Source organism: Coregonus clupeaformis, unplaced genomic scaffold (genome assembly GCF_020615455.1).
Source record: "Coregonus clupeaformis isolate EN_2021a unplaced genomic scaffold, ASM2061545v1 scaf0015, whole genome shotgun sequence".
In the NCBI taxonomy this organism is placed as follows: Eukaryota; Metazoa; Chordata; class Actinopteri; order Salmoniformes; family Salmonidae; genus Coregonus; species Coregonus clupeaformis.
The window spans coordinates 59,826-75,612 of NW_025533470.1; the positions used below are offsets into that span (position 1 = coordinate 59,826).

A 15,787-nucleotide genomic window follows, 5' to 3' on the forward strand; every position below is an offset into this window, starting at 1 on the left:
TCTTTTTCTGGCTGCACTGTTTGGCGCGACTGTGTTAGCCGTAGTTGGCTAGCTAGCTAGCAAGGGATGAGAGCGTTGTCAGCCAGCATGGCAACGGAACCTTTGGAACGAACAACAGGTTCACATCCATAGATATAGAACAAAAAGACTTCACGACTGGGTCGTGTCACTGGCAACCTAACCGATAAAACGAACAACCAGCCGGCTTGGGTAGCAACCCTAGATTTGTGTCAGGACTATATCTCGTAGAAGGATTAAATAGTATGAATAAATACATCAAAATAAAGTTTTTAATGAAAATATGTCAATCGTGTTGGTAACCCGTTGTATAAAACTGACAATGCCCTCGAAGCCAGTGTTTGGAGGATATATTGATGCGGTTTGCCGGCCCTCAACTAAATATATCTTCCAAACACCAGCTTCTCTGGCCTTATCACTTACGTATTCTAGGGGGAAAGACAACAATATAGACTGTTAGGAGAGCAGACAGACAGACAGACAGACAGACAGACAGACAGACAGACAGACAGACAGACAGACAGAGGTTACTGTATGGAGAGAGAGAGAGAGAGAGGAGAGAGAGGAGAGAGAGGCTCTGTACAATGGGAGCAGACAGACAGACAGACAGACAGACAGAGTACGAGGAGAGAGAGAGAGAGAGAGAGAGAGAGAGAGAGGAGGGGAGAGAGAGCAGAGAGAGAGAGAGAGAGAGAGAGAGAGAGAGAGAGAGAGAGAGAGAGAGAGAGAGAGAGAGAGAGAGGCTCTGTCCACTTACTGGTCTGAGCAGACAGACAGACAGACAGACAGACAGAGGTTACTGTATGGAGGAGAGAGAGTTTGGAGAGAGAGTTTGGAGAGAGAGAGCTCTGTCTGGTCTGAGCAGACACAGACAGACAGACAGACAGAGGTTACTGTATGGAGAGAGAGAGAGAGAGAGAGAGAGAGAGAGAGAGAGAGAGAGAGAGAGAGAGAGAGAGAGAGAGAGAGAGAGAGAGAGAGAGAGAGAGAGAGAGAGAGAGAGAGAGAGAGAGAGAGAGAGAGAGAGAGAGAGGCAGAGAGAGAGAGAGAGCAGAGAGAGGAGACGAGAGAGAGACAGAGAGAGAGAGAGAGAGAGAGAGAGAGAGAGAGAGAGAGAGAGAGAGAGAGAGAGAGAGAGAGAGAGTTTGGAGAGAGAGAGAGGCTCTGTCCACACTTACTGGTCTGAGGCCAAACCACAGGTCTGAGGTCATCTGCCTTTGGCCTAAAGAGCAGGAACCTGGACTTCCCCAAAGATATTAGAAATATAGACATTATCATCCTACAAGAAACATGGTATAGAGGAGATGGACCCACTGGGTTACAGAGAGCTGGTAGTCCCATCCACCAAACTACCAGCTGTGAAATAAGGGAAGGGACTCAGGGGGTATGCTAATTTGCTATAGAGCAGACCCAGCCCACTCTATTAAATTAATCAAAACAGGAACATTTTACATTTGACTAGAAATTAAAAAGGAAATTATCTCAACAGAGAAAAATGTCCTCCTGTGTGCTCCCTATATCCCCCCACTAGAATCCCCATACTTTAATAAAGCCAGCTTCTCCATCCTTGAGGGGGAATTCAATCATTTCCAGACCCAGGGACATGTACTAGTCTGTGGTGACCTAAATGCCAGAACTGGACAAGAACCTGACACCCTCAGCACACAGGGGGACAAACACCTACCTGGAGGTGACAGCATTCCCTCCCCCATTTGCCCCCCTAGACACAACTACGACAATATAACCAACAAAAACGGGTCACAACTCCTGCAGCTCTGTAGCATGCTGGGTATGTACATAGTCAATGGTAGGCTTCGAGGGGACTCTTATGGTAGGTACACCTATAGCTCATCTCTTGGCAGTAGTACTGTAGACTACTTTATCGCTGACCTCAACCCAGAGTCTCTCAGAGCGTTCACAGTCAGCCCACTGACACCCCTATCAGAGCACAGCAAAATCACAGTCTACTTCAACAGAGCAATAGTCAATCATGAGGCATCAAAGCCAAATGAACTGAATACGATTAAGAAATGCTATTGATGGAAGGAAAGTAGTGTAGAAACCTACCAGAAAACTATTAGGCAACAACAAATTCTATCCCTTTTAGACAACTTCCTGGACAAAACATTCCACTGTAATAGTGAAGGTGTAAACTTGGCAGAAGAAAACCTAAACAGTATATTTGACCTCTCAGCTTCCCTATCAAATCTAAAAATGTCAAGCAGACAACCTAAGAAAATGGCCTGTTCTGAGCTAATTGTAATTTTCCTAAGTCCCTCTTTGTGGCACCTGACCACACGACTGAACAGTAGTCCAGGTGCGACAAAACTAGAGCCTGTAGGACCTGCCTTGTTGATAATGCTGTTAAAAGGCAGAGCAGCGCTTTATTATGGACAGACTTCTCCCCATCTTAGCTACTGTTGCATCAATATGTTTTGACCATGACAGTTTACAATCCAGGGTTACTCCAAGCAGTTTAGTCACCTCAACTTGCTCAATTTCCACATTATTCATTACAAGATTTAGTTGAGGTTTAGGGTTTAGTGAATGATTTGTTCGAAATTCAATGCTTTTAGTTTTTTTAATATTTAGGACTAACTTATTCCTTGCCAACCATTCTGAAACTAACTGCAGCTCTTTGTTAAGTGTTGCAGTCATTTCAGTTGCTGTAGTAGCTGACGTGTATAGTGTTGAGTCATCCGCATACAAAGACACACTGGCTTTACTCAAAGCCAGTGACATGTCATTAGTAAAGATTCAAAAAAGTAAGGGGCCCAAACAGCTGCCCTGGGGAATTCCTGATTCTACCTGGATTATATTGGAGAGGCTTCCATTAAAGAACACCCTCTGTGTTCTGTTAGACAGGTAACTCTTTATCCACAATATAGCAGGGGGTGTAAAGCCATAACACATTCGTTTTTCCAGCAGCAGACTATGATCGATAATGTCAAAAGCCGCACTGAATTACTAAAACAATACAGAAATACACTACGGAAAAAGAAGGAACAGCACGTCAGAAATCATCTCAATGTAATTGAAGAATCAATAGAATCTAACCACTTCTGGGAAAATTAGAAAACACTAAACAAACAACAACACGAAGAGCTATCTATCCAAAACGGAGATGTATGGGTAAACCACTTCTCCAATCTTTTTGGCTCTATAACAAAGAACAAACAGAAAAAACATATACATGATAATTTACAAAACTTAGAATCAACTACTAAAGACTACCAGAACCCACTGGATTCTCCAATTACATTGAATAAACTACAGGACAAAATACAAACCCTCCAACCCAAAAAGGCCTGTGGTGTTGATGGTGTCCTAAATTAAATGATAAAATATACAGACCACAAATTCCAATTGGCTATACTTAAACTCTTTAACATCATCCTTAGCTCTGGCATCTACCCTAATATTTGGAACCAAGGCCTGATCACCCCAATGCACAAAAGTGGTGACAAATGTTACCCCAATAATTACAATGGTATATGTGTCAGCAGCAATCTCTGAAAAATCCTCTGCAGTTTCATCAACATTTCCATTAACCTAGGTACTGATACACTACGTGACCAAAAGTATGTGGACACCTGCTCGTCGACCATCTAATTCTAAAATCATGGGCATTAATATGGAGTTGGTCCCCCCCTTTGCTGCTATAACAGCCTCCACTCTTCTGGGAAGGCTTTCCACTAGATGTTGGAACATTGCTGCAGGGACTTCATTTCATTCAGCCACGAGCATTAGTGAGGTCGGGGCTCTGATGTTGGGCGATTAGGCCTGACTCGCAGTCGGCGTTCCAATTCATCCCAAAGGTGTTCGATGGGGTTGAGGTCATGGCTCTGTGGCCAGTCAAGTTCTTCCACACCAATCTTGACAAACCATTTCTATATGGACCTCGCTTTGTGCATGGGGGCATTGTCATGCTGAAACAGGAAAGGGCCTTCCCCAAACTGTTGCCACAAAGTTGGAAGCACAGAATCGTCTAGAATGTAATTGTACGCTGTAGCGTTAATATTTCCCATGGAAACGGAAAGCCACAATATCCTATTTTTAACCTAATTTAGTTTCTCTCATGGTTATTAACCTATGGGAACCTTACAGGAGACAGAACACATTGGTTTATGGCAATTAGCTGTTCCCTCCTCCTCCTCTCTACCTCCCTCCCTCCTCCTCCTCTCTACCTCCCTCTATCCTCCCTCCTCCCTCCTCCTCCTCTCTACCTCCCTCCCCCTCCTGCTTCCCTCCCTTGACTCAATGTCCTCTCATCCCATCTTCTCCTGACTCAATGTCCTCTCATCTCATCTCCTCCTGACTCAATGTCCTCTCATCTCATCTCCTCCTGACTCAATGTCCTCTCATCTCATCTCCTCCACACTAAATGTCCTCTCATCTCATCTCCTCCTGACTCAATGTCCTCTCAACAAATCACCTCTGACCCAATGTCCTCTCATTTCATCTCCTCCTTACTCCATGTCTGCTCATCTCATCTCCTCCTGACTCAATTTCCTCATCTCCTCCAGACTCAATGTCTTCTCATCAAATCTCCTCCTGACTCATTGTCATCTCATCTCCTCCTGACTCAATATCCTCTCATCTCAGCTCATCTCCTCCTGACTCAATGTCCTCTCATCTTACCCTGACTCAATCTCCTCTCATCTCATTTCCTACTGACTCAATGTCTTCTCATCTCATCTCCTCCTGACTCAATGTCTCTCATCTCATCTCCTCCTGACTCATTGTCATCTCATCTCCTCCTGACTCAATGTCCTCTCATTTCATCTCCTACTTACTCAATGTCCTCTCATCTCATCTCCTCCTGAGTCAATGTCCTCTCATCAAATCTCCACCTAACTCAATGTCCTCTCATCTCATCTCGTCCTGAGTCAATGTCCTCTCAACAAATCTCCTCCTGACTCAATGTCTTCTCATCAAATCTCCTCCTGAATCAATGTCCTCTCATCAAATCTCCTCCTGACTCAATGTCATCTCATCTCATCTCCTCCTGAGTCAATTTCCTCATCTACTCCAGACTCAATGTCTTCTCATCAAATCTCCTCCTGACTCAATGTCCTCTCATCTCATCCAGACTCAATGTCCTCTCATCTCACCTCCTCCTGAGTCAATGTCCCTCATCAAATCTCCTCCTGACTCAATGTCCTCTCATCTCATCTGGACTCAATGTCCTCTCATCTCAACTCCTTCTGAGTCAATGTCCTCTCATCTCACCTCCTTCTGAGTCAATGTCCTCTCATCAAATCTCCTCCTAACTCAATGTCTCTCATCTCATCTCCTCCTGACTCAGTGTCCTCTCATCTCATCTCCTCCTGACTCAATGTCCTCCCATCTCATCTCCCACTGACTCAATGTTCTCTCATTTCATCTCTTCCTGAATCAATATCCTGTCATCTCATCTCCTCCTTACTCAATATCCTCTCATCTCATTTCCTCCTCACTCAATGTCCTCTCATCTCCTCCTGACTCAATGTTCTCTCATCTCTCCCTGAATCAATGTCCTCTCATCTCCTCCTGACTCAATAACCTCTCATCTCATCTCCTCCTGACACAATGTCGTCTTATCTCATCTCCTCCTGAGTCAATGTCCTCTCATCACGTTTCCTCCTGACTCAATGTCATCTGATCTAATTTCCTCCTGACTAAATGTCGTCTCATCTCCTGCTGACTCATTGTCCTCTCATATCATCTCCTCCTGACTCAATGTCCTCTCAACGCGTATCCTCCTGAATCAATGTCCTGTCATCTCATCTCACTTCCTCCTGACTCAGTACACTCTCATCTCATCTCCTCCTGAGTCAATGTCCTCTCATCTCAACTCCTCCTGACACAATGTTCTCTCATCTCCTCCTGAGTCAATGTCCTCTCATCAAATCTCCTCCTGACTCAATGTCCTCTCATCACATCTCTTCCAGACTCAATTTCTCCTCATCAAATCTCCTCCTGACTCAATGTCCTCTCATCTAATCTTCCCCAGACTCAATGTCCTCTCATCTCATCTCCTCCTGAGTCAATGTCCTTTCATTAAATCTCAACCTAACTCAATGTCCTCTCATCTCATCTCCTCCTTACTCAATGTTCTCTCATCTCATCTCCTCCTGACTCAATGTCCTCTCAACAAATCTCCACCTGACTCAATGTCTCCTCATCAAATCTCCTCCTGACTCAATGTCCTCTCATCTCATCTCCTCCTGACTCAATGTCCTCTCATCTCATCTCCTCCTGACTCAATGTCCTCTCATCTCATCTCCTCCTGACCCAATGTCCTCTCATCACATCTCTTCCAGACTCAATTTCTCCTCATCAAATCTCCTCCTGACTCAATGTCCTCTCATCTAATCGTCCCCAGACTCAATGTCCTCTCATCTCATCTCCTCCTGACTCAATGTCCTCTCATCTCATCTCCTCCTTACTCAATGTCCTCTCATCTCATCTCGTCCTGACTCAATGTCCTCTCAACAAATCTTCTTCTGAATCAATGTCTTCTCATCTCATCTCCTCCTTACTTAATGTCCTCTCATTTCATCTCCTCCTTACTGAATGTCTGCTCATCTCATCTCCTCCTGACTCAATTTCCTAATCTCCTCCTGACTCAATGTCCTCTCATCACATCTCCTCCAGACTCAATGTCTTCTCATCTCATCTCATCCAGACTCAATGTCCTCTCATCTCATCTCCTCCTGAGTCAATGTCCTCTCATCAAATCTCCTCCTGACTCAAGGTCCTCTCATCTCATCTCCTCCTGACTCAATGTCTCTCATCTCATCTCCTCCTGGCTCAATGTCTCTCATCTCATCTCCTCCTAACTCAATGTCCTCTTATCTCATCTCCTCTAGACTCAAGTAACCTCTCGTCTCTTCTTGACTCAATGTCCTCTCATCTCCTCCTGATTCAATGTCCTCTCATCTCCTCCTTACTCAATGTCCTCTCATCTCATCTCCTACTGACTCAATGTCCTCTTATCTCATATCCTCCTGACTCAATGTTCTCTCATCTCATTTCCTCCACACTCAGTGTCTTCTCATTTAATCTGCTCCTGACACAATGTCCTCTCATCTCATCTCCTCCTGACACAATGTCCTCTCATCTCATCTCCTACTGACTCAATGTCATTTCATCTCATCTTCTCCTGACTCAATGTCTTCTCATCTCATCTCCTCCTGGCTCAATCTCCTCTCATATCCTCCTTACTCAATGTCCTCTCATCTTCTCCTGTCTCAATGTCCTCTTATCTCATCTCCTCTAGACTCAATTAACCTCTCGTCTCTTCTTGACTCAATGTCCTCTCATCTCCTCCTGATTCAATGTCCTCTCATCTCCTCCTTACTCAATGTCCTCTCATCTCATCTCCTTCTGACTCAATGTCCTCTCACCTCATCTCCTCCTGACTAAATGTCCTCTCATCTCATCTCCTCCTAACTCAATGTCCTCTCATCTCATCTCCTTTTGTCTCAATGTTCTCTCATCTCATCTTCTCCGGACTCAATGTCCTTTCACTCTCATCTCTTCCTGACTCAATGTCCTCTTTTCTCATCTTCTCCTGACTCAATGTCCTCTCATCTTATCTTCTCCTGACTCAATGTCCTTTCATCTCATCTTCTCCCGACTCAATGTCCTCACATCTCATCTCCTTCTGACTCCATGTCCTCTCATCTCATCTCCTCCTTACTCAATGTCCTTTCATTGAGTCAGGAGGAGATGAGATGAGAGGATACTGACTCAGGAGGAGATGAGACAAGAGGACATTGATTTAGGGTGAGATGAGATGAGAGGACATTGGGTCAGGAGGTGATAAGACAAGAGGACATTGAGTCAGGAATGTCCTCTCATCTTCTCCTGACTCAATGTCCTCTCATCTCATCTCGTCCTGACTCAATGTCCTCTCATCAAATCTCCTCCTGACTCAATTTCCTCTCATCTCATCTCCTCCTGACTCAATGTCCTCTCATCTCATCTCCTCCTTACTCAATGTCCTCTCAACAAATCTCCTCCTGACTCAAGGTCCTCTCATCTCCTCCTGACTCAATGTCTCTCATCTCATCTCCTCCTGACTCAATGTCTCTCATCTCATCTCCTCCTAACTCAATGTCCTCTTATCTCATCTCCTCTAGACTCAAGTAACCTCTCGTCTCTTCTTGACTCAATGTCCTCTCATCTCCTCCTGATTCAATGTCCTCTCATCTCCTCCTTACTCAATGTCCTCTCATCTCATCTCCTACTGACTCAATGTCCTCTTATCTCATATCCTCCTGACTCAATGTTCTCTCATCTCATTTCCTCCACACTCAGTGTCCTCTCATTTAATCTGCTCCTGACACAATGTCCTCTCATCTCATCTCCTCCTGACTCAATGTCCTCTCATCTTATCCTGACTCAATCTCCTCTCATCTCATCTCCTACTGACTCAATGTCATTTCATCTCATCTTCTCCTGACTCAATGTCTTCTCATCTCATCTCCTCCTGGCTCAATCTCCTCTCATATCCTCCTTACTCAATGTCCTCTCATCTTCTCCTGTCTCAATGTCCTCTTATCTCATCTCCTCTAGACTCAATTAACCTCTCGTCTCTTCTTGACTCAATGTCCTCTCATCTCCTCCTGATTCAATGTCCTCTCATCTCCTCCTTACTCAATGTCCTCTCATCTCCTTCTGACTCAATGTCCTCTCACCTCATCTCCTCCTGACTAAATGTCCTCTCATCTCATCTCCTCCTAACTCAATGTCCTCTCATCTCATCTCCTTTTGTCTCAATGTTCTCTCATCTCATCTTCTCCGGACTCAATGTCCTTTCACTCTCATCTCTTCCTGACTCAATGTCCTCTTTTCTCATTTTCTCCTGACTCAATGTCCTCTCATCTTATCTTCTCCTGACTCAATGTCCTTTCATCTCATCTTCTCCCGACTCAATGTCCTCACATCTCATCTCCTTCTGACTCCATGTCCTCTCATCTCATCTCCTCCTTACTCAATGTCCTTTCATTGAGTCAGGAGGAGATGAGATGAGAGGATACTGACTCAGGAGGAGATGAGACAAGAGGACATTGATTTAGGGTGAGATGAGATGAGAGGACATTGGGTCAGGAGGTGATAAGACAAGAGGACATTGAGTCAGGAATGTCCTCTCATCTTCTCCTGACTCAATGTCCTCTCATCTCATCTTCTCCCAATTCAATGTCCTCTCATCTAATCTCCTCCTTACTCAATGTCCTCTCATCTCGTCTTCTCCCTACTCAATGGGTGGTAACTCTACTTACGAGCCCTTTCCCGACAATTCATAGTTAAAATGTAAGGAAGAGGACACCGATTAACTTGAAACTCTGGACCCTCTCCACTACAGCCCTGTCGATGTGAATTGGGGCATGCTCGGCCCTCCGTTTCCTGTAGTCCTCGATTAGCTCGTTAATAATCTGGCCCAATAAGCTCATCCTAGAGAAATCCATTATTGGGACAGTGGTCACCATGCTCTTTGTATGTTTGGTGGGATATTGATGGAATATTTTCCTAACCTACAGAAAACTGGACACGTGAATGCTCTTGCAACGTTCCCATGAAACGTGTTTAGAAAATTAATATCTTAAATTCTCAAAACATGGTAACCACGTTTTGGCTAAGACCTATTTGACATTAAGGGGATGGTCTCTTGGAAACATTCCTCGCACATCACAGGAACATTCTTATCTTAAGGTTATTTAATGACCTAATGACACTCTTAAGGGAATGTTCTTTAAAGTTGTGGGAACGTTTGTTGTTAGCTGGGTGGTGACTGCAGCTCTAACAGAGATGGTTGAGTCAACCAGGCTGGCATGATGATGAATATTGTTATCAGCTGAAGACTGATGTTTTCTCCCTGGTGTTTTCTGTTCTGTCTGAATCTATCTGAAGACTGATGTTTTCTCCCTGGTGTTTTCTGTTCTGTCTGAATCTATCTGAAGACTGATGTTTTCTCCCCTGGTGTTTTCTGTTCTGTCTGAATCTATCTGAAGACTGATGTTTTCTCCCTGGTGTTTTCTGTTCTGTCTGAATCTATCTGAAGACTGATGTTTTCTCCCTGGTGTTTTCTGTTCTGTCTGAATCTATCTGAAGACTGATGTTTTCTCCCTGGTGTTTTCTGTTCTGTCTGAATCTATCTGAAGACTGATGTTTTCTCCCTGGTGTTTTCTGTTCTGTCTGAATCTATCTGAAGACTGATGTTGTCTCCCTTTTGTTTTCTGTTCTGTCTGAATGTGTCCTTCTGGTTACTGATTCCGAGACTGTTGTTTCTGTTCTGTCCCCCAGGAGTGTTGTGTCAGCAGAGAGGAGACCTGAGGCTGTGTGGTGGGGCCATCCATGTTGCCGTCTCCCTCTATCTCTCCCCCCTGCCCTGCATCCCCCCTGCCCCTGCCTGACCCCTGCCCCTGCCTCCCCCCTGCCCCTGCCTGATCCCTAACTGCCCCCTGCCGGACCCCTGCCTCCCCACTCACCCCCCCCTCTCACCATGATGGAGTTGGGGGGCGTGTCCTATCTGACAGAGGAGTGTCTTCTACAGGCCACGTCCACCTGCCTGGGGTGCTTCATCGAGACCCGGGACCCCGTTCCTATCCATGACCCCGCCCCTATCCATGACCCCAGCCCCACGACCCCTGACCCCGAGGCGGGGCTGGTAAGCCGCCAGGACTTCGAGGCCACTTCCTGCCCCATCTCTGACATCAGCAGCATCAGTATCCAGTGTCTGAGCCAGGTCCTCGGGGAACAGCTCCTGTCAGACCAGCTCCTCAGCTTCCCCATGACCAAAACCTGCCACGCCACCGCCCTCGCTAGCGCCCTCGTTACCGCTAACGACAAGACAGGAGACAACGGAGAGAAGATGGAGGCAGAGGATCCCACTACCAAGAACCTGTATGAGGGCCTCCTATTGGACAAAGTGAACGGGGAGGAAAGGCTGCTATTGGACAAGGTCAGCGGGGGGGAAGTGTTGCTATTGGACAAGGTGAACAGAGAGGAGGTGCTGCTATTGGACAAGGTACCTGGGGAGGAAGTGTTGCTATTGGACAAGGTGAACAGAGAGGAGGTCCTCTTATTGGACAAAGTGAACGGGGAGGAGGTGCTGCTATTGGACAAGGTCAGCGGTGAGGAGGTCCTTCTGGCCAATGCGGGTCAGGACTGGGGTTACTTCGAGTCGTTTATCAGTGAGTCCAAGATAGAGCTGCTGGACCTGTGTTCTAAGACCGACCTGTCAGTCAACCTATTCGCCGAGGACGACGTTGACAACCTGTTTGACGACGATGACGAGGACTCGACTCTGAGCAGCGACGTGTGCTCTCTAAAGATCCGCTACGAGTCCTTCCAGGACAACATGAGAGAGAAGACCAACGTCCTGCAGGAGGACACACAGTTCAACTTCTTCCCCTCTGTCCTGGTCAACTGTGCCAAGAGGGAGGACGGAGGAGGAGGAGGAGGAGGAGGAGGAGGAGGAGGAAGGAGGACAGGGGAGGAGTGTAAAGCTGAGGAGCTGAGCCTAGTGGTGGGGGAAGAGGGGGGGAAGGTGGGGGAGGAGGGGGGAGGTGTTAGCCCCCTAGTGGGGTCTCAGGGGTCCCATGGCTCGCCTCTCTCCTCCCCCTCCCTCCCTCTCTCCTCCCCGTCCGCCTCCTCTGTCAACTACCTGTTTGAGTTCAGTAACTCAGCCGAGGAGGACGGGGACTACAGCGACGACTCCTCCTGCACCTCCTCGGACACCCTGCAGGAGGCGCAGCCGGGCCAGAGGAGGGGAGGAGGAGGAGGAAGTGCGCCCCGGGGGCGGAGACTCCTCAGCCCCTCTAACTCTCTGAACTACGGCCTGCGCTCCAAAAGGAAGGTCAGCTACAGTGACGATGTCAACGAGAAGACCGAGAGAAACGCCACGGAGAAGAGAGAGAAGGTTCCGGCGGGACAGAGGGAGGAGGATGTGGACTGGTGCCCCAAGAAGAGATGGAAATTCTCCCAGAAGGAGCCGCCAGTCATCATCAAGTACATCATCATCAACCGCTTCAAAGGACAGAGACACATGTCTGTGAATCTGGGCCGGCTGGACCCTGCCGGGGACGCTGCCGTGAGCCTGGACGCCGCCTCGGAGAGCCACTACTCCTCTCTGTCTCCGCTGAAGGACTTCTGGCAGGAGAGGAGGAGGGAGCGGGAGGAGCAGCTGCGACTAGCGTCCAGAGATAAACAGCATCTGAACAGGCGCCGTCAATGCCACCGCCCCAAACGGAAATACAAGATAGCAAACAGGCTGTGTGTCCAGAGGACAGGGGAGGGACCAGCAGCAGCGCAGGACTCGGGTTCTACCCCCTCTGTCTCTGGTCAGGCTGTTACTACAGCGGAGGGGGGAGGGGGAACAGCAACATTAGAACCACAGAACATCACACACACCGTAACAGCCAAGAGGAGCCGCACCCAGGAGAGAGAGGAGAGGGATGGGAGGAGGATGGGAGGAGGGAAAACAGGGAGGAAATTCAAGAGCCAAGCCAGGCTGAGGAGTAACAAGACAATGGAGGAGGGAGGAGCAAGAGGAGGAGCGGAGGGGGGGAGCGTGACGAATGGAGCGGCGGATGGCAGTACTGCTGCTGCTGCTGGGGTGTTAACCAACCAGGAGCCTGCTGGCAGCGTGAGAGAGGCAGACATCAGCCCCCCTCTCTCCTCCCTGGATCCCACCGCTGACATCAGCCCCCCTGTCTCCTCCCTGGATCCCACCGCTGACATCAGCCCCCCTGTCTCCTCCCTGGATCCCACTGCTGACACCACCTTCACCTCCTCCTCCTGCGCCTCCTCCTCCTGCGACTCTGTCTGCATCTCCTCCTCCTGTGTCTCCTCCTCCTGCTCCTCTGACCGAGCTGTACCTTCTGGGGAGAGAGAGGAGGGGGTGTCAGTGATCCCAGGGGGGTACCTACATACCCTACTAAATGCCTCAGTCTCCTCCGGGGGGGCAGGTATCACCTACTACCCCCAGCAGCCCCCCAGGCAGCACTATCCCCTGGGTCTCTCTCTAGAGGAGAAACAGCCCCCCAGGCAGCACTATCCCCTGGGTCTCTCTCTAGAGGAGAAACAGCCCCCCAGGCAGCACTATCCCCTGGGTCTCTCTCTAGAGGAGAAACAGTTTGCCTCCCTGCAGCTAACCCAGAGCTGTGTCCTCTCCCCTCCCTCCGAGTCAGAGCTCCAACAATCCCCCCAAAACTGCCCCAGCTTCCCCCACTCCATCTGGCACCACCATCCCCATCTCTGCCCCAGCTTCCCCCACTCCATCTGGCACCACCATCCCCATCTCTGCCCCAGCTACCCCGACAGCCAGGGGGGCTTCGGCCCCGACACCCCTCTCCTCCCCAGCGGATTCCTGCCTGGGTCTGGGTCTGGGTCTGGGTCAGACTACAGCCAGCAGGGATCAGAGACTGACAGACTGCTGTACGAGAAGAGTTACCTTGTGGAGGGGGACAGGCTGGGGCTGCAGCCAGGGTCGGGGGTGGAGCTACAGGAGCTGCAGGTGTGTCAGTCAGGTGTCTGTCTGAGGCAGGTGCAGTATCAGAGAGGCTGTCTAATCAGCTATGACTCTGTGGGCTCCCTGTCAGCCTGCTCCTCCAACTATAGCTCTCAGAGCCTCCATCGTGAGGGAGGAGGGGAGACGGAGGAGAGGAGAGACAGCTACCTGCAGCACTGCAGCCCCATGGTGTTGCTCCAACAGAGCCTGGAGGACATGGGTCAGCCCGTCACTCCCCTCAGAGAGTCCTCAGACCTCCTCGACATCTCCAACTTCACCCCGGACAAGTTCAGACACTTCTCTCTGTCCTCCCTGTCGCCCCCGGAGACCCCCAACCTCTCCCCCCAGGTGACGAGGGGCGAGGCACCGGAGTACCAGGATCATGTGACAGGATGTGACATCATGCAGCAGGCGGCGCAGCACGGGGTGGAGGGGCGGCAGTTCTCATTCAACGGAGAGGAGCAGGGGGGGAAGAACAGCCGCTCTAAGAGGAAAGCAGGTTATAAACAGGCTGCAGCGGCGGCAGGAGGACAGCAGGGGCCTAAGAAAGGCCGGGCCTCCAGAGCAGCCAAGACAGAGAAGGTGAAGACGCCTAGACAGAGCCGCTCCTCTAAGAAGATCAAAGCCATGCTGGAGGAGAAGGCTGCCAAGGGCCAGGCGCAGGCGGGGGTGAGCCACGGTAGCACTGGGGACAGGTCTGGAAGCGGCATCGGGCCTAGGGGCTGGTTGGAGGGGAACACCAGCCTGGGGGGAGGGGAGGAGCAGCGGGAGTTTGAGGAGCCGTCCAACATCCTGTCCAACATCGTGTCCGGCATGGCGGAGGTCCAGAGGTTCATGATGGCGTCCGTGGAGCCTCTGTGGGACCCGCTGGAGGCTGGCTTGCTGCCCGACGCCAACAGCCTCAACATGAAGACCCTCCAGATCCTCCATGGGAGGGGGGGCAAGAAGGGGGCTGGCGCCGCGGGTGTCGGACGGGGCAGGAAGGCCAGGGGCAAGGCAGGAAAGAACCAGGCCAAGTTGAACCCCTGCCACCCCATCTTCCCCCAGCTCGCTCTGGGCTGCAACATGTTCGACAAACCCAACTTTATTAACCCAGGCCCCGCGCACAAAAAGCTGTACCGTCACAAAACCAGTGCCAAGTTCCCAAAAATTGAGACTGTGAAGGGCAAGCGAGGGGGAGTGGAGAGGGACCCAAACAAGGACTTGGCTCTCATGGCCTCTTTTGAGAAACGGAGGTAATATTTTGTTATCTGCTGCTGTTGCCTCCCACCCCACCCCCCCACTACCTGCTTAGCCCCCCCTCCTCCCCCCCTCTCCCCCCACTACCTGCTCAGCCCCGCCCTCCTCCACCCAGCACCACTGACACTGCAATGCTAGAGCTGCATGATGACTACATTACCCAGACTCCCCCACTTCCTTTACCCCCCTGAAGAGGACCCGTAGTATCTGCATGAGAAACATTCTTGTTCTTTACAAACTACGTATTGAGTGATTATGTCCAGCTTTATGTCCAGCTTTATTGAGATTTGAAACGAACTACCTGCTGCAATTTTTTGTTTGTTTCTGCTTTGTTTTTTCTTTCCTGGTTGTTTCAGTTTTTGTCAGAAAAAATATGAAGCCTTTAAAACAGTTTTATCTTTGCCTTTTTTGGGGCAACTTTGTTTTGTTTTTGTATTTTCTCAGTGAACCTTGCTGGCCTGAGTTGTGTATTTATCCCCCTTCCTTCTAAAGATGTAGCAATACACAAATGCTTTCAGTGACCCCCGCCCCTTCATCTGTTTTGTAGGCAGAATATGGCCCTTCAGACAGACACTGCCTGGCTCCGTTCAAGAGGGAAAACTACAACCCCCATAACACCCCTCTCTCTTCTGAGCCCCTTGTCATCCCCTAAGACATCTTTAACACAAGATGGGACCATTTTATATCGAATGACGATGATGACATATCAAATTAGCATTTTGTCTTAATTTTTCTTCTTATTGTTGGAATGAGCTTGTAATTCTCCTGTTCTTTACTGTTTCTGTTTCTCCTGGAGTTTTAAAAAGGAACTGGTCGTTCTAAAGATACATTTATACATATTCACAGTGCTCCGTCCACTATCAGAGTATTTTTGTCTATGTTGTTGTACAGCTTCATGCACTATTTGAAAAAAAAGTATAATTATTTTAATCTTCAAAATCAATGTGCCGAAAGGTAAAGATGACCTCTTTATATATACTGAACAAAAATATAAATGCAACATGCAATCATTTCAAAGATTCTACTGAG

General features: G+C 48.8%; 1 protein-coding gene across 1 annotated transcript; it reads left to right on the plus strand.

The window, feature by feature from the left end:
* Nucleotides 1–10,513: 10,513 nt before the first annotated feature.
* On the plus strand, nucleotides 10,514–14,758 carry LOC121558039 (neurite extension and migration factor-like). The gene is made up of 3 exons (XM_041871519.2): nucleotides 10,514–10,936; nucleotides 11,135–11,475; nucleotides 11,689–14,758. Exons 1-3 carry the CDS (start codon nucleotides 10,514–10,516, stop codon nucleotides 14,756–14,758), a joined length of 3,834 nt encoding a protein of 1,277 aa, XP_041727453.2.
* The last annotated feature ends 1,029 nt before the right edge of the window (nucleotides 14,759–15,787 follow it).